Source organism: Diplotaxodon limnothrissa, linkage group LG16 (genome assembly GCF_057381915.1).
Source record: "Diplotaxodon limnothrissa isolate DT_005_m linkage group LG16, D_limnothrissa_male_GT1.1, whole genome shotgun sequence".
Lineage (NCBI taxonomy): Eukaryota > Metazoa > Chordata > Actinopteri > Cichliformes > Cichlidae > Diplotaxodon > Diplotaxodon limnothrissa.
This window is the reverse complement of record NC_140611.1, coordinates 3,125,260-3,144,216: the sequence shown is the minus strand read 5'-3', so window position 1 is coordinate 3,144,216 and position 18,957 is coordinate 3,125,260. Positions and strand designations below refer to the sequence as shown.

At 43.2% G+C, this 18,957-nt stretch overlaps 1 protein-coding gene across 1 annotated transcript in view; it reads right to left on the bottom strand.

Moving 5' to 3' along the window:
• The window catches only part of fer1l6 (fer-1 like family member 6), a 74,503-nt gene that overhangs the window by 29,826 nt on the left and 25,720 nt on the right, over positions 1–18,957 (bottom strand). The window contains exons 8-20 of the mRNA XM_085374006.1: positions 11,859–12,045; positions 11,471–11,572; positions 11,237–11,327; positions 11,026–11,143; positions 10,637–10,859; positions 8,322–8,430; positions 7,930–8,176; positions 6,711–6,831; positions 5,336–5,436; positions 2,275–2,377; positions 1,817–1,936; positions 1,390–1,542; positions 1,120–1,291 (exon numbers count right to left, since the gene is read on the bottom strand). Coding sequence (XP_085230132.1) covers positions 1,120–1,291; positions 1,390–1,542; positions 1,817–1,936; positions 2,275–2,377; positions 5,336–5,436; positions 6,711–6,831; positions 7,930–8,176; positions 8,322–8,430; positions 10,637–10,859; positions 11,026–11,143; positions 11,237–11,327; positions 11,471–11,572; positions 11,859–12,045 — 1,847 coding nt within the window. The remainder of the gene's footprint in view (positions 1–1,119; positions 1,292–1,389; positions 1,543–1,816; positions 1,937–2,274; positions 2,378–5,335; positions 5,437–6,710; positions 6,832–7,929; positions 8,177–8,321; positions 8,431–10,636; positions 10,860–11,025; positions 11,144–11,236; positions 11,328–11,470; positions 11,573–11,858; positions 12,046–18,957) is intronic.

Below are 18,957 nucleotides of genomic sequence, written 5' to 3'. Positions count from 1 at the left end.
AGATCCCGTGTCTCCGTCATCTCAAACGAAGTTGTCTTCTCGGGCTCGGTGCTGCTCTGACTGGAATACAGGTGGCTAAGACTCTCAAAAGTGAGCTCATGGTACCACTGCAGACCGATTATACTGTTGTGCTGGTTTGGTCTGAGTCCTGCTGTTAAAAAGTCTTTGTTGAAACTTGAATTACTGAAATTCATGGTAAATGGTAAATGGCCTGTGTTTGTATAGCACTTTACTAGTCCCTAAGGACCCCAAAGCGCTTTACACAACCAGTCATCCACCCATTCACACACACATGCACACACTGGTGATGGCAGCTACGTTGTAGCCACAGCCACCCTGGGGCGCACTGACAGAGGCGAGGCTGCCGGACACTGGCGCCACCGGGCCCTCTGACCACCACCAGTAGGCAACGGGTGAAGTGTTGCCTACTGGACAAAACAGCTCTGGTCTTCGTGCTGATTGCTTCAGTCCCTTCACCATCAACATAGGCGCAAGAAGAAGTACCTAACCACCAGCTGTGTAGACCTGGACTTACTGCTGAGTCTTGACTCAGACTCTGTGTCGACTAATCTCCTGTCAGGGAACTGAAATATAGTCATATCATAGTACCAGTTTCTTAGGTGTGACCAAGTTGTCATCATTATGGCCATGGTCTCTTAGCTGCCAAGCTTATTCCTCTGCTTCATATGCAAGATGAGATGTCCTTGTCCTAGTACAACAGAAAGTTTTGGGGTATGATGTGTATTTGCTGTTCAAGGGCCCAGTAGCCCTTGGTGAGTCATGGGGCTGCCCTGAGCTGACTGGTGTGACTTATCAGTGTGTTTGTTTCTACACCTAAGCACTTTTATTTAAGTTGAGTTGAGTCCGTGACAATTATAGGGTTGTGTTTTTAATGAATTCTATGAGCCATTTGAAACACTGGTTTCATGTTTTAGACCTGGAAACTATGTACATATTTTCCATGTCTCTACATATCATAACGCAGGAAACTGTCTTGTCAGTATGGACTGATTTCTGGTTCTAGGTAGTGATCAAAAGAAATGGAAAGCCTGTACACTGCAAAAGCACAATAGATAAAACAAGGTAAATAGACACTGCAAAAGTTAGCTTCAGTCTCACCTTCGCAGTGCAAGTGTGTGGGAGGGCTGTTGGCATCAGCGCCCCCTGTAGCTGGAGTGAATCCTGCAGGCAGGTTATCCAGCATGTGGCTAGAGTCCCTGCAAGCTCCAAACCACAGATACACATCCAGTTTCGCTTGGACTGATAAGCCTGCAACACGCTTACCTGGAGGCTGCGTGCACACAGACACACACACATCCACACACAGAGATTATTTTTCATCTGGAAGCCTTCCTATGGATAAGACATGTTCTGCGTATGTGAGTTTACCTTGAGAAACAGGGTTATGACCTTGCCACAGTTAATTCCTCGGGCCTCCTGCCTGCTGGAGTACAGCAGGTCTCTGGTTCGAACCCGGGCGTATGCAACACGCTTGTTGTTGCTCAGCAGCCACACAAACATGTCTGGAACTGTGTGCTGGGGCTAGAGATTGTGAGGATGTACATGTGTGAATGAGAAAAGTTGTCATATATAAGGCAAATTAAAAAAAATGACATTTCAAAATTCACACTTTTTCCTGTGCCTGCATCCCAATTTTGACTTCGATTTTTCCATTTATTTTACTTATATACAGTAATACAACTTCACAGCATCAGTCATCTGAAGTTTCCTTATATCACAAGACAAACACTCTGCAATGTCAGTGAGAGAACCAGAACCATCAGACGAATCCCTGTGACAACTAACAGATACAAACCTCCTCCACAAGAAAGCGGAGTTTATGTGTGAGTTTTGCTGCGTCCTGTAGCATTTCTTTCACACCACCAGCATTTTTCTTCCTCCCTACCAGGGACTGTGCCTCCCCTATCATACTTTCCTGCAATACACATACATCCATTATTGTATGCGGTGTTGTATAAATGCTGTGTACGCTGTTGTTAAGATTGTGTAATGCACATTATGCATATGGAATACTAAACTGCAAATCTGGTCGCACCTGCCCAGGAGTTGTAAATAAATATCTTACATACTGGACATTTTTGCCAACAAACATCAATATCCAAAACAGTTTAAGTCTGCAATGTGATTGAAATGTATTATAATTGGTGGTCTGTGAGGCTTGTTGTTCATTTTGCATAGGTACTGAGGTAAAAGCAGACAAAAGTTAATTGAGATGTAAAGGAATGTGATAAGAATTGTACTTAGTTTTCCTACCAGCTCCTGTTTACACATGGTCAGGCGTTTCTTGTCCAGCTGTGTTAGATAAGTCGACTTCAGCTCAGCCTTCAACTTAGCCTCCGCTGCTTCAATGAAACTCCTGACAAACAGAATAAAATTCTTTTTCCAAATTTTTTCCAGCCCTCTCTAGTTTGCAGTGTTGACTAAGACTGCTGCAAAATGTTAACAATTACTGAGCTTTCAAAACTAAAGTAAAATAAAGAAAAGAACATTTGTGCTGACAGGAAGAGAAAAGTCTGTAATGAAGATCTCAAGTTTCTCAAAGAGACCGTAGTTCAAAAAGCTCAGGATCGTATCGTTTGCATTTTGTTTAATAAGGTGGTAAACTTGGAAAACCTGCCTGAAACATTGCTGTTATTTCCCCAGTCAAAAAACTGGTCAAGGTAGGACAACAAAAACAGAACCATAGGGTGAATGGTAAATGGACTGGTTCTTATTTAGCATTTATCTGCTCTATGCAAGTAGTTCCTGTCTAACATTCACACACATTTATACTCAGATCCACTGGCGAGAAACCTGGGGTTAGTATGTTGCCCAAGGACATTTGCCATACAGACTGAAGCAGTCAAGGATCAAACCACCAACCTTCTGATAAGCAGATGACCTGCTCTACCTCCCGAGTCACAGTAAAAATAGATGCCACCTACATGTGACCAGTATGGCTGGGGTGCTGGATGTGAATCAATTTTAGAATAACGCTGTAATGTGACAAAATGTGAAATAAGTGAAGCACTGTGAATAGTTTCTGGATGTGCTAGTGACTTTAACCTCTATTGTACATCCACTTTAGATTCAACTGCTGTACTTGGTAGCCTGAATTAATAAAGACGTCAGAAGCAGCGGATTAAAGGTGCTGGCGCAGATGATGGTGGAGCTGCCTGCCATGTATCAGGAGTAGGTGGAGGAGCACCAGCAGCAGCTGGACCAGGCCAAATGCCAGACAGAAATTCTGGAAAATTTAATTGTTCATGCTGGGTCTCTAGCAGTGCCACCACTTCACCCAGGCTCTGCAGTGAGGCTCCACAAGATGGGGGAAGGAGATAACACCTGCCCCAGTCATTCCAAGAATGGTTTCGGTCACGGCACAGGAAAGCCGGTGTCCTGTGGGGGAATGGTCGCTGTGGCAGCTGTCAGGGGAGACCCAGGTGGCAGCACTCAGCAAGCCTGACAGCAAGGAAGTGATTCCCGGATGTCTGTTGGGCAGCCCTGGACCAGCTGTGCCTCACCTGAAGACCACTGCCATCAGTTCTGGAAATGGGACCGAGGGATCAGACCTTTGTGTTGCTCTCACCGGTGATGTGAGCTTGTCCGACACCGACCTTGTGGAGGATGAAAAGCGATGATTCGCTCCAGAAAAGATTTCCCACTAGAACGGTCTTGTGACGACACTCTAAGCTCAGCCTTCGATCAAGCGATGAAAATTGATGGTCAAATGATGTGCACTGACATAACCCTGACATTTTCACATTTTGTGTTTATTAGGGACAGACTGTATTGAGACACCACTACACAGAAAGAGCACACCCAGTTATGTCAAAAGTCTGCTGGGAAACTTTTTTCCAGTTGGCTCATTATAACCTGATGTCTGGTCACATGGGATATGACGAAACTCCGGATCCAGTCCTGGCCCGATTGTCTTAGCCAGGCATCCACAGGGAGGTGGTGGATATCCTATCTGGAATGTCAGCTGGTGAACCAGTCAACCATTCTGAGAGCGTGTTTGTGCCCATTACCAGTAACGGAGGTTACCAGGATGATTGAGCATGTATCAAGACACTGAACTGAGGTCTGTTAGCTGTCCCCCCACAATCCACTGGGCATTTTGACCAGGCCAAGTCTTTTTTGTCCTGGGCTGTGCGGCTGCCGTACCCCACAGTCGTGCCGTGGCAGAGTATGCTCTTGATCACAGCTCTGTAAAAGTACTTGTGCAAGTGAGGTCCTATTCAGGACCAGGGTGGATGATGTTCTGTTCTACTCTCACCACCTGAGGCTGGTTGGTGAGAAAGTCCCTGATCCATGGTATCCAGGTAATCAAACAGAGAGCAGCTCTCAAGCTCCACCACAGTGTCGGGGATGTTGTTATCTCGGTGACAATCACAACACAACTGTTCAGCTGGATCTGGTCTGGCTTGTTAGCGCGGGTCCTGGTATTGGCGACAAAAAGGATGGGGAGAGATGGTCTGTATGGGTTAGCTTGTTAGCTAGCACGTAAGGCGCTCCGCTTGCCTCACTTCTCACTGCGGTGTCTCCTCCGTCTCTGGAGCCACAGAGGGGAAATGGTGAAAATCTCTTCCATCTGTTGTAGCTCCAGTGGATAAAAATCCTGCTTCAAATGTACGAATTGGATATTCTGTTCGTTAATTTCTAGTAATTCCTCCCATACTGTCTAAGTGTCCAGCCCACAGTTGTCCAGCCTAGAAGTAATAAATGCAATTTATATAGGCAGGAATGCTTCGAGGAACTCCTTAATCCTTTCTGTAGAGGAAGCAGAACTTGGAGATGAGTGGAGTGGGCTGATTCGTCTATCACTGCCCATCACTGGGGATGAGGTCACTGAGTTAGTTAAACAACTCCTTGGTGGCCAGGCCCCTGGGGTGGATGACGTTCCCCCTGTGTGTTTCAGGAATTTGGGGTTATGGGCCATTTAGTCCCCGTACAAGCGTTGCAGGAGTTTGGTCTCCAGCATGGAAGGATGGTGTCATTATGAAGACATTCTAAGCTTCAATTCCATGGACAAAGTTAATGTCTGTTAAGTCTGTCATGGCTTAAAATGTGACAATGGAGTTTGAGTGTCTAAAATTAGAACAATGACAACTATTAAGTAAACTGTTTTTGCTGTAGGAGTTCTGTTCTCAGTATTTATTGACTTGTAATGTCAGATCACATTTGCTGCTATGCTCTGTGCTATAAAATAATACATTTTTATTCAAATTTAAATTAATTATTTAAGTTGATTGTTTGGCCTTTATTTTCCCAGGAAGTGAACCACGTGAGACAGTTAGCTCACAAAGTAGCATTAAAGAGTTGCTGTGATTACCTGGCATCTGCACAAAAGTCCTGGAGGACAGATTTCATCAGCAGCTCGGCTGCAGGATCTGACTTTCTGTGGAGCTCCCATGCATTTGTCACCCCCTCCTCCTGCAAGACATGAAGATGAAGTTTCTCTCACGAGTGTAGGTGAGTGTAGGTGAGTGTAGGTGATATGTTGACACAGTTATCAGGTCAGTCAAAGCCAAGTCACTTTTTCACTTTAACAAATGTATCAAGTGTCACTGTGTCTTAATATACAGTAGAATGAAGTTTTAACACACTCATCAACACACATCAGTTGTTGACAGTCCATTTCTTTAAGATATGATGTGAGTGAAGTTGCCCCCCCCACCTTCTTCAAATCCAACAAAAGTGGTATCAAACATTTGTGCTGGTTTGTGCTGGTTTGTGCTGCAGAAATTTTTGTTTGTGCCGCTATTATTTTAAAGATATTAACAAAAATTTCTAGAGGTCAACCAGCCCCCCCATATTAATGGAATCAAACAAAATTGATGTCAAACATTTGTGCTGGTTTGTGCTGCAAAAATGTTTGTTTGTGCTGCTAACATTTTAAAATGTTTAATAAAATAACGTCTTGATGCGTGCTTAATCATCCAGGTAAGTAAATCCCAAAAGGTTGATTCTGTTCATCTGGACATTTTCAGTTGGAGAAACGTTTCGTCACTCATCCAAGTGACTTCTTCAGTCTCAGCTGACTGCAGGTTTCCCCAACCTTATAAACACATGTGAGTGAAGTTGCCCCCCCTACCTTCTTCAAATCGAACAAAATTGATGTCAACCATTTGTCCTGCAAATTATTTTGTTTGTGCAGGTTATGTTTCCCTAATTTTATAAACAGTACATGTACAGTGAGAGAGAGATGTTACATCTGTCTTCACTTGCATCCCAGTCATAGAAGCGTTGGAGGTCGTTCATAAGAGATTACAGGATCATCCCAACCTCAGCAACAGGACCACTCTCAGCACTGATCAGTTGTGTTTGCTTTTGGAACTGTGTCTTAATTCCACCTATTTTGCATAAGGGTCAGTACAGGCAGAAATCTAGGTGTGCCATGGGTTCCCACAGGCCCCTGGTCAAAGTCACCAAACCAGTTCGTAAGCAGGTACAGGTGTGGCCAGAAGGGTCCTCAGAGGCACTGCTTTTCCACCACAGGCCGCCACACACGACAACACCACAGACTTTCAGGAATATACAGAAACTGTCACTGCCTACATCCCAAGAATAAGAATTTGCATACTAACAATCATGGAACTAACACTGAAAGAGATGAGATGTGTTTCGCTCTGTGTGTGTGTGTGTGTGTGTGTGTGTGTGTGTGTGTGTGTGTGTGTGTGTGTGTGTGTGTGTGTGTGTATACATACAAGAAGAACTGCTATGTTGTCCAGCATGTTTGAGTTGTGCATTCGGTAGGTTCTTTCTTCCCAGTGACTCAGCACATTAATACATGGCTTCTGCTTCTCCAGAGGCAAGTACATGTAGTACCTACACACACACACACACTGTAAACTTGAAACTTTACAAAAAGAAAAAAAATGATACTGTTTCAGTCCACTACTGTTAATGATTTGTTAATATCAATAGGTTTGGCTAGGAGTGATTTATTATTATTAAATATTATTGACTCTCCTTTATTAACATCATTAGCACCAGTAACCTAATCCATCCATCCATGCAACCTCTTATTCAACAACAGGGGAGAAGCCCAGACCTCCATCCCCCCCCCCAGCCACCTCCTCCAGCTTATGTGAGGAATCACAGAGGCGATAAAAGGCCTGCTGACACGCCCAGAACACCTCACCAGGAGGTCAAATCAGATGCCTGAATCACCTCAACTGGCTCCTTTCAATGTGGAGGAGTAGCAGCTCTACTCTAAGCTGAACTCCTCACCCTGTCAGTAAGTGAGAGGCCAGGAGAAAGCTCATTTCGGATACTTGGGGGGGCGACCGTGGCTCAGGGGGTTGGGAAGCGCATCTGTAACCGGAAGGTCGCCGGTTCGGTCCCCAGGCTCTCTGTCCTGGTCGTTGTGTCTTTGGGCAAGACACTTTACCCTACCGCCTACTGGTGATGGCCAGAGGGGCCGATGGCGCGATATGGCAGCCTCGCCTCTGTCAGGGCAGCTGAGGCTACAACTGTAGCTTGCCTCTACCAGTGTGTGAATGTGAGAGTGAATGAATAGTGGCATTGTAAAGCGCTTTGGGTGCCTTGAAAAGCGCTATATATATCCAATCCATTACCATTACTTGTATAGGAAATCTTGTTCTTTTAGTCCCTGCACAAAGCTCGTGAGCCTAGGTAATGGTAGGGACGTAGCTCGACCAGTACACTGACAGCTTATGATGCGTGACTTCCTGTTGGCTGAACCTTTGCTGCATGTCACTCACCCGCTCTCTTTCCATCTGTCTATCTGTGCTTTCTAATAAAGGCACTGTTTATGTTTTATTGCAAATTTTAAAAAGAAATCCACGGTTTGCAATGACTGTCCAATGAAAATTAAACGTGCTGTCTTTGGTGCATAGAACAGAGTTTCTGACATCCACAAGAACTTTAATGTTTTTCAAAGGATCAGCAAAGTGACTCAACCTGTTTCCTTCCACAATGATTGGTTTTTCTGGAGATGTGGTGGATTTTGAAGTCATGGCAGCGTCTTGAGTTTCTCTGGGTAGCAGGGGGGAAGTAGGACTGTTAGGGGAGGTGCTGAGAGAGAACGAGCCGAACACATCACTAGTGTCTGGGAAATCCAGCACTCTTGGCATCCTCCGAGGGACTGCAGGACTGGTGAAACTGATAGTGGGCTGAGGGGCAGACTCTAAGGTGTTACCATAGTTACCTGATAGTGGGAGGAATAGTAAATGATAGTTTCATTATATATTAACCACATAAATGCAAGACTGGTATTATTCTTCATGTTTGGATTATGTGACTAAATGATTAGCAGGACACTAAACTCCTTAACACTCCACACATCCACTTACCGAGAGAGAACTCAAAGCTGATAGGCCTGTCTCCAATTTTCCTGTCAATCATGGTGGCCTCAAACAACGCACCAAACAGCAGGAAGCTCTCATTGTCGTCTGCATTAAGCTGGACACAGAAACATCTTCATGTATTCATTTCTCTGAAATTTGCACAATACTCTTTTTGCACAACCTAAATGGAGAAAGTAATTATCCATCTGGAGACACGGAGGTTTCCAGAATTTTTCAGTGAGGTGATACACGAGGGACCAAGTACCAGGTACAAGCGTGTAGAAAAATGTGAAACCTGTGTTTAATTTTCAAGCTCATGTGCCTTTGTATAGAAAAATAGATGAAAAGTGGCACTGTACAAATGGTAAAACATGTATTTACACTTTTTAATCATAATTAGATGCTATTAGGCTATTTATTAGGATGCTGCATGTTGCATAAAGCGCTTTGAATCCCCAGACACAAAAGAGAATCACTAGAACCATATTTTAAAATCTGCATGAAAGGAGAAATCTAAACAATTAAAAAGTGGTTTGAAGTACAATAATGAAGAAAACTAGAAAGCAGCATAAAATTGAAATATTTAAAGTATGACTACATTTCAACCATACTTAATTACTTTACTAAATGCATTTTTACGCTTCACTATGCTCTCATCCAGAGGGAGACATTGCAGGTCAGTAAAACTACTAAAATCATGAACTGTTTGCAAGTCCTGCCAAAAGTCCTGGAATTTTATCTGACTTTAGAAAAAGGCAGCATGATGTTGCCCCATTAGATGCTTTTTCAGCATGTTGTTAACGCAATGGTTTTATGGTTCCCAGTTAGAAAAATCTTTTGTGTAATTGATATATTTAGCTTTGGTGGAAGCTCTCAGAATTAGGTTCAATTCAACTCAATTGTACTTGTATACTGCCAAATCACAGCAACAGTAGCCTCAAGGTGCTTTATATTGTAAGGTAGACCCTACAATAATACAGACAAAACAATCATATGACCCTATATGAGCAAGTGCTCTGGCGACAGTGGGAAGGAAAAACTCCCGTTTAACAGGAAGAAACCTTCAGCAGAACCAGGCTCAGGGAGGGGCGGGGCCATCTGCTGTGATTGGTTGGGGTGAGAGAAGGAAGACAGGATAAAGACATGCTGTAGAAGAGAGACAGAGGTTAATAACAGATATGATTCAATGCAGAGAGGTCTGTTAACACATAGTGAGTGAGAAAGGTGACTGGAAAGGAAAAACCCAATGCATCATGGGAATCCCCGGCAGTCTACGTCTATTGCAGCATAACTAAGGGAGGATTCAGGGTCACCTGGTCCAGCCCTAACTATATGCTTTAGCAAAAAGGAAAGTTTGAAGCCTAATCTTAAAAGTAGAGATAGTGTCTGTCTCCTGAATCCAAACTGGAAGCTGGTTCCACAGAAGAGGGGCCTGAAAACTGAAGGCTCTGCCTCCCATTCTACTTTTAAATACTCTAGGAACAACAAGTAGGCCTGCAGAGGGAGAGCGAAGTGCTCTAATAGGGTGATATGGTACTACAAGGTCATTAAGATAAGATGGGGCCTGATTATTTAAGACCTTGTATGTGAGGAGCAGGATTTTGAATTCTTTGTTTAATATGTGCATTGAAGGACATGTCCTGGTCAAAAATGACTCCAAGGTTCCTCACAGTGTTACTGGAGGCCAAGGTAATGCCATGCTGAGTAGGCACCTGGTTGTATATCATATTGCTGGGTTTTTTTGTATTTTTTATTTGGGGCCTTTTACAACTTTATTGACAGATACAGTGAAGAAATGGCAGGAAAGCAGAGGAAAAGAAAGAGGGGAAGACATGCAGTAAAGGGCGGCAGGTTGGACTCACACCTGGGCTGGCCACTTTCAGTTGTACGACATGTGGTTGCCTGTTCAATGCACTGAGCTAAATGGCACCCATTGCTAAAGTACAATAACCTCAGTTTTATCTGAATTAAGAAGCAGAAAGTTAGCGGCCATCCAGGTCTTTATGTCTTTAAGACATTCCTGCAGTTTAACTCATTGGTGTGTGTTATCTGGCTTCATGGACAGATAGAGCTGGGTGTCATCTGCATAGCAGTGTAAATGTATGCTATGTCTTCTAATGATGCTGCCTAAGGGAAGCATGTATAATGTAAACAGAATTGATCCTAGCACTGAACCCTGTGGAACTCCATAATTAACCTCAGTGTGTAAATACTGATAAAATACTGGAACACACACACACACACACACACACACACACACACACACACACACACACACACACACACACACACACACACACACACACACACACTCCTCTTACCACAGGAGGAGGATCCACAGGCAGGACCTCTGCTGCAGCTCTTCCTTTGTCATCATCAGCAGCTCCACCTGTGCCTGCTCCTCCTGCAGGGGTTTTCCCATCTTTCCCTCCAGCTTTTCCTGCTTTAGCATCTTTTATTGGCTTCATAATACGGCTAAGTTTGGAGTCTGACCCTGTCCCTCCCGACAGAATCTCAACAGCCAGCTCCATGTAGAGTCGGCCCCTGATACCAACAGAAATCGGGCAGCTCATTGGTTTCAGTTTAATTCAGTTCCTTTCCATTCAATTCAGTTTTACTTACATAGTGCCAAATCACAACAACAGACACTTTATGTTGTAAGGTAAAGACCCCAAAATAAGTTTTTCTCAGAATGAACTTTTAATATTACCTGTACGACACACCTTCTCCAATGCCCTCATTAAGCTCCCCTGTGTCATCACCCAAAGAAAAATTTCGAGCAGACCCATACAGGTTGATCCAAGCAGGGCCAAATGTTGGTAAAAACCCTGGAGAAATAATAAAAACAAGAGATATAAAAGTCACCACAGATCAACTAACAGTTCCTCAGTAATTCTTGTGTCATGGACTTTGTTTCCTACCTCTGTCACCATCCTGTTCATTGGAGATGCATCTCAGGTCAAAGTAATGGGTTCCAATGGCAACGTCGTTCATGCTTCCCTCATCCCAAACCTACGAGGAAAGAGAAGCCAGAATTCTAGAAACATTAGTTTGATATGAGGTCAGTGATTATGGACTTAAAACATGACTCTTTCTAAGTGTAAATTACAGTGAAACTACATACAAACATGAAGTGAGCACTTCTGCGTTCATACCTGGATCTTCAGTCTCTGACACAGAGGAGGAAACATTTCAGTGAAGACAATCTGCTCATTCCACACTGGATCTGCTGTCGACTTTTGTGTTGACGTCCGACCCTGAAGGGACGAGTAAATGATTAGAACGTGATATTGATTTGCACAGTGGCGAGTACTGCCACTTCACTGCGAGGGGGCTCCTGGTGCAAAGTGCTTATGATGTAAATAGTAAAACACTGTATAAATGTATAATTTTACACTCTAGTGTAAAAGCCTCCCAAATCACCTGCAGAGATACCAGCCCCAGTGACCCTCAGAACAAGGAGGCAGTGAAAAGTAGCTTTTATGTTTAATTTCTAAATATAAATGATCAGACTTATCTGCTAATAAATGACATTTAACCAACCACTTGTTTGAAGAAGCTGACCACAACATATGGGTCTATGAGTGCTGTGTTTTCTCCTATGAAGGCCTTGGTGACGTTAGCCATGATGCTGGAGTTGTTGCGGGGAAGGCCTTCAGCTCGATACACCTTCACACAGAAACGAGCCCATGGTCGTTCAGAAGGAAACCCCTCTGGAATCAACAGGTTCCTGAGGATGACAATAAACCATACACTTATATCAAATTTGCTACGAATTATGAGCAACAAGTGGAGGGATGAGCAGCACAAAGGCAAGTCTCATAATAGCTTAAGCTTTTGCATATACAGGGAGTGCAGAATTATTAGGCAAGTTGTATTTTTGAGGAATAATTTTATTATTGAACAACAACCATGTTCTCAATGAACCCAAAAAACTCATTAATATCAAAGCTGAATGTTTTTGGAAGTAGTTTTTAGTTTGTTTTTAGTTTCAGCTATTTTAGGGGGATATCTGTGTGTGCAGGTGACTATTACTGTGCATAATTATTAGGCAACTTAACAAAAAACAAATATATACCCATTTCAATTACTTATTTTTACCAGTGACACCAATATAACATCTCCACATTCACAAATATACATTTCTGACATTCAAAAACAAAAACAAATCAGCGACCAATATAGCCACCTTTCTTTGCAAGGACACTCAAAAGCCTGCCATCCATGGATTCTGTCAGTGTTTTGATCTGTTCACCATCAACATTGCGTGCAGCAGCAACCACAGCCTCCCAGACACTGTTCAGAGAGGTGTACTGTTTTCCCTCCTTGTAAATCTCACATTTGATGATGGACCACAGGTTCTCAATGGGGTTCAGATCAGGTGAACAAGGAGGCCATGTCATTAGTTTTTCTTCTTTTATACCCTTTCTTGCAGCCACGCTGTGGAGTACTTGGACGCGTGTGATGGAGCATTGTCCTGCATGAAAATCATGTTTTTCTTGAAGGATGCAGACTTCTTCCTGTACCACTGCTTGAAGAAGGTGTCTTCCAGAAACTGGCAATAGGACTGGGAGTTGAGCTTGACTCCATCCTCAACCCGAAAAGGCCCCACAAGCTCATCTTTGATGATACCAGCCCAAACCAGTACTCCACCTCCACCTTGCTCCAGTCTGAGTCGGACTGGAGCTCTCTGCCCTTTACCAATCCAGCCACGGGCCCATCCATCTGGCCCATCAAGACTCACTCTCATTTCATCAGTCCATAAAACCTTAGAAAAACCAGTCTTGAGATGTTTCTTGGCCCAGTCTTGACGTTTCAGCTTGTGTGTCTTGTTCAGTGGTGGTCGTCTTTCAGCCTTTCTTACCTTGGCCATGTCTCTGAGTATTGCACACCTTGTGCTTTTGGGCACTCCAGTGATGTTGCAGCTCTGAAATATGGCCAAACTGGTGGCAAGTGGCATCTTGGCAGCTGCACGCTTGACTTTTCTCAGTTCATGGGCAGTTATTTTGCGCCTTGGTTTTTCCACACGCTTCTTGCGACCCTGTTGACTATTTTGAATGAAACGCTTGATTGTTCGATGATCACGCTTCAGAAGCTTTGCAATTTTGAGACTGCTGCATCCCTCTGCAAGATATCTCACTATTTTTGACTTTTCTGAGCCTGTCAAGTCCTTCTTTTGACCCATTTTGCCAAAGGAACGGACGTTGCCTAATAATTATGCACACCTGATATAGGGTGTTGATGTCATTAGACCACACCCCTTCTCATTACAGAAATGCACATCACCTAATATGCTTAATTGGTAGCAGGCTTTCGAGCCTATACAGCTTGGAGTAAGACAACATGCATGAAGAGGATGATGTGGACAAAATACTCATTTGTCTAATAATTCTGCACTCCCTGTACATCATCTGTCTGTAGCACTGAGCATGAGTAACATGAATCTCGATTGAAGCTTGAGCTCCCCCGATACAACCTTCAGTGGTTTATTAATTCTTTATAATCCAAGCCGCTCTGCAAATGCTTTTCCAGCTTGGAGTAAGACAACATGCATGAAGAGGATGATGTGGACAAAATACTCATTTGCCTAATAATTCTGCACTCCCTGTACTGATATCTCTGATTCGAGCAGCCCTTGGACTGGCTCAAAGATGTTCATTTCAAGAGGAGAAAATCCCGTGGACGCCTGGATCACCTCCTGCACTGCAAACAACAGAGGGTCTAACCAGCGATCCCAATTGTGTCCATCCAAATGAAAGAACTTACTAATCATGGATTTTATAGTCTTATTCAGCCGCTCCCCCAACCTGTCAGCCTGAGGGTGGCAGACGCTGGTCCGAACATATTTACTACTCAATAATTCGTACAGCTCTTTTAGTGTGACAATGAACAATGTGTTCTGGTCAACTAGTACCTCTTTCGGGATAACGACTCGGGAGATGACCTGAAACAGCACCTGGGCCACACTCTTTGCAGAAATGCTGCACAGCGGCACTGCCTCCGGATATCATGTTGCATAACCCAGCAGAACTAATACAAAGTGATATTTAATACTCACCACAGCACTGAGTGTGCCTTGAACATCCCACGGAGCACTGTTCAAGCGATCATTCAGAAATGGAAGGAGTATGGCACAACTGTAAACCTACCAAGACAAGGCCGTCCACCTAAACTCACAGGCCGAACAAGGAGAGCGCTGATCAGAAATGCAGCCAAGAGGCCCATGGTGACTCTGGACGAGCTGCAGAGATCTACAGCTCATAAAAAAAGTGTGCGTGTTAGTCCCCATAGGGAAATAGTTCCTCTGCATTTAACCCATTCACCCAGTGAAGCTGGGGGAATCTGTCCATAGGACAACTATTAGTCGTGCACTGCACAAAGTTGGCCTTTATGGTAATTTACCATTTTATGGTGGCAAGAAGAAAGCCATTGTTAACAGAAAACCAGAAGAAGTCCCGTTTGCAGTTTGCCACAAGCCATGTGGGGACACAGCAAACATGTGGAAGAAGCTGCTCTGGTCAGATGAGACCAAAATGGAACTTAGTGGCTAAAATGCAAAACGCTATGTGTGGCAGAAAACTAACACTGCACATCACTCTGAACACACCATCCCCACTGTCAGATATGGTGGTGGCAGCATCATGCTCTGGGGGGGCTTCTCTTCAGCAGGGACAGGGAAGCTGATCAGAGTTGATGGGACGACGGATGGAGCCAAATACAGGGCAGTCTTGGAAGAAAACCTCTTAGAGTCTGCAAAAGACTTGAGACTGGGGCGGAGGTTCACAACGACCCTAAACATAAAGCCAGGGCAACAATGCAATGGTTTAAAACAAAACATATCCATGTGTTAGAATGGCCCAGTCAAAGTCCAGATCTAAATCCAATCCAGAATCTGTGGCAAGATCTGAAAACTGCTGTTCACAAACGCTGTCCATCTAATCTGACTGAGCTGGAGCTGTTTTGCAAAGAAGAATGGGCAAAGATTTCAGTCTGTAGATGTACAAAGCTGGTAGAGACAGACCCTAAAAGACTGGCAGCTGGAACTGCAGCAAAAGCTGGTTCTACACAGTATTGACTCAGGGGGCTGAATAATTACGCACACCCCACTCTGCAGTTATTTATTTGTAAAACATGTTTGGAATCATGTATGACTTCTCACGTGTACACCACTTTGTGTTGGTCTTTGTGAGTACAAGAAAATAATTATTATAATATGATGTGTTAAATTTGTTTAGATCAGAGGAATAAGGAGGGATTGGTCTGTGTTTCAGTTTGGCTTAGCTGTAGCCTGAGAGTGTAATTGTTTAGAGAGAAAGGAATTTATGGACACTGGGGGTCTGCCTGCCTGCCAGGAGACAGGAAGCTACAGTTGGGGGTTGCTGATGCTGATGCTTGTACCTTTAATAAAAACTCATAATTGTTATAAACTTAGAAGTAGGTTTGCAGGAGACTCTCCACATGCTTATCTGTAAATGTAAGACAACAAGAGGCCAACGACCCAGTGGATGCAGAGTGAGGGTCTCGGTGTTTGTAATATGTTAACTCTGTTTTCTATGTTGTGTAGAGGAATTTGGTGTAGCTTGGGTGAGGAGATTACTTTTATGACCCCCAGGAAGTCACGTATGCAGAGACACACACAGTGCTTTAACTGTTACGACACACCCACACCTACATGCACACTCACTCACTCACGTACACACACATACACACAGGTACGCGCACACAGTCACTCACGTGCACTCACATAGACACGCGGGTATGCGCACACACAGGCACTCACATGCTCGTGCATAAACACAGACACACAGGGTTTGCAGCGCACCATGGGGGTTTCATGATGGGGTCACTTCTATAAAGCTGGCTGTAACTAACAAAAAGGTGGAAGATTCTGCAGAGGGACACCGGCCTGGCACGTCTTCCCTTCTAGAAGATGCATGCTTAAATGAAGATGAATAAAGGTTTTGTGGAATGACTACTGAGTTCCGGTGCCATCTCTGGATGCTTCGAGGAATAAAAAGAACCGGGTGAAACTGATTTCGTAACATCTTTCATGTGGAATTCCAATAAAATTGATTCATGTTTGTGGCTGTAATGTGACAAAATGTGGAAAAGTTCAAGGGGGCCGAATACTTTTGCATGCCACTGCATGTTACTGATGCCTTTGACACTGTGGATCATGACTGGTGGGTGGGCATCACTGCCTCAGCTCTCCAATGGTTTAGGTCCTTCCTCTCTGATAAGTTTCTGTGTCAGCACTGATAGTTTTAGCTGCACCTCTGCTTCCCTCCCTTGAGGAGTAACATAAGTTTCCATTCTTGGACCACCTTTTGTCTTTGTACCAGGTGCCACTTGGCACTATTTTCCAGAAGAACAATATTTCTTTTCATTGTGATGTGGACAACAGTCAAGTTTGTTTTTCACGTAAGCACAGTGGTGCTCACAGCATCTCCTTGACTGATTTATTTACATAAATGACATTAAAAAATGTGTCTCAATACGGGAAAGTACGGGAGGATAAGAAGTGCTATACTATACAACAACTATACTAAGACCTTGATGTTTTATGCTGATGTAAGTATTAGTGATATGGAAATCTCCAATAATGATGTGCATTATTTTCATAGATCAGGTGATGTCAACATAACACATAAACACATTTCATTGCAATGTTGACCCTGTGCTAACTTGCATATGACAAAAAAACCCTGAAAACTGAAACTGAAACATTGTTAACATGGACATTTAGAGTAATATATCAATTAATTGTCATTATGAAGTCAAATAATAATGTTAAATAATGTTGTATTGAAAAAATGTGTCCCTTAATGATAAATATATTGCTCTAACGTTTGGAAATGATTCAAGAGAAAGATTTTCCTAATTCGTCTGACCTGGAGCTTCTACCTATGACTTTGAAGCGTTACATTCTAAAATGAAAATGAAACAGGTGTCATTTTTTACTCATATGATCGGAGCAACTTGAATGAAATCTTTAGCTTCTATAAGCAGTAAAAACTTTAGACTTTAAGATATATTCATGGAATTTTGTAACATTGTAGGGCTTTGTACTGAAAAAAAGTGTGTTGATGCATCTCAATCATCCAGGAAAGTAAATCTCCAAAAGTTGATTCTGTTCATCTGGACGTAGCGTTTTGTGGGAGAAACGTTTCGTCATCATCAGGTGACGTCTTCAGTCTCAGCTGACTGCAGGTTTCAATCTTAGTACATTTGCATAATGACTGAAACCAGCCCACTGAAGGAACAATGAACTGGGAGGTGTTTTGCAGCTTTCTCCATGCCCTGTCATGTGATATATTATTCAATATAGGTCTACTTTGACTTTTAGCATTTATAATAAAGGTGAAGATCAAATGCTTTGCCAACCAATGGTACTCATGTACATCAAAACATAGTATATTGTTTTGATGTTAATAAAAATTGTGGGTAATGTAAAATCTTTGGTGGCCTTGACATTAACCTGGTTTTCAGAAAAATTAAATCAGTTCGAGCTGGTACTGGCATCTACCATCACACAAAATTTGAAAATGATAGTCTAAGGAGCTTGGAAAGAAAAGCGTCTGGACTTCTTTAAGTTGCTTGAAGACGTTTCACCTCTCATCCGAGAAGCTTCTTCAGTTCTAAGGTCAAATGGTGGAGAGTCCCAGATTTACAGTTTTTTCTGAATGCTTAAACCCTAACTGTGATTCCTGTAGCACAATCTCTAAAACTATTCAGACTTATAGCAAAACCACTCACTGAGTTTGCAAAACTAAAAGCACAAAAACTGCTTTGCACTCAGTTTGCAATTTTGTAACACACACTTTGCAAAACTGTAGGCACAATTCACTGCACAACACTCAATTACCAAATTTCCAACACACTCCTAGCAAAAGTATACACATGTATGGCTATCATTAACACTAATTTGCCAACTGTCTGGCACACTTTCACATGTGAAAACTTTTTTAGATAATTAGTTCACTTTGCAATCAGCCTAAGCACTATAATACAGGTAAGCTGTGTGTGTGGAGTACAATGGAGGGAGCAGGAAGAGTGAGAAGTAGAGGAGGCCGAGGAAGAGGACGTGGAGGTGAAGAAGTAGGATGAAGAGGACGACAAGGACAAGGAGGAGCAAGAGGAAGACGAGGAAGGGGGAGAGGAAGATGAGGAGGGGGGAGAGGAAGGGTAGGAAGAGTAAGAAATAGAATTGCTGATGACATCAGAGCTACAATAGTAGACCATGTAATCAACCGTGGAATGACCCTGAGGGTAGCTGGCCAACGGGTCCAGCCTAACTCGAGCCGCTACACTGTAGCAAGCATCATAAGGACATCTTGAAATGAGAATCGGTGAGTACAGTCACTCCGCACAAAGATTTGTAGCACTGCCATATGCCAATGAGAAACACACCAATACCATTGATGTAAAAATACTGAAATTGTTACTTTACAGAATTGCTAGATGACCAGATGCTGGGGCAGAGGAAGCATGTTCACTGCAGACCAAGTAACCCATATAGTCATTATGGCGATTGCAAATAATCCTATACTTGGAAATAAACACTTGTGTTTGTTTTGATGTGTTTGAATAAACAGCAGTACTTGAAGTTTGGATCCCTCTATGCTTATGGATCTATGACAGA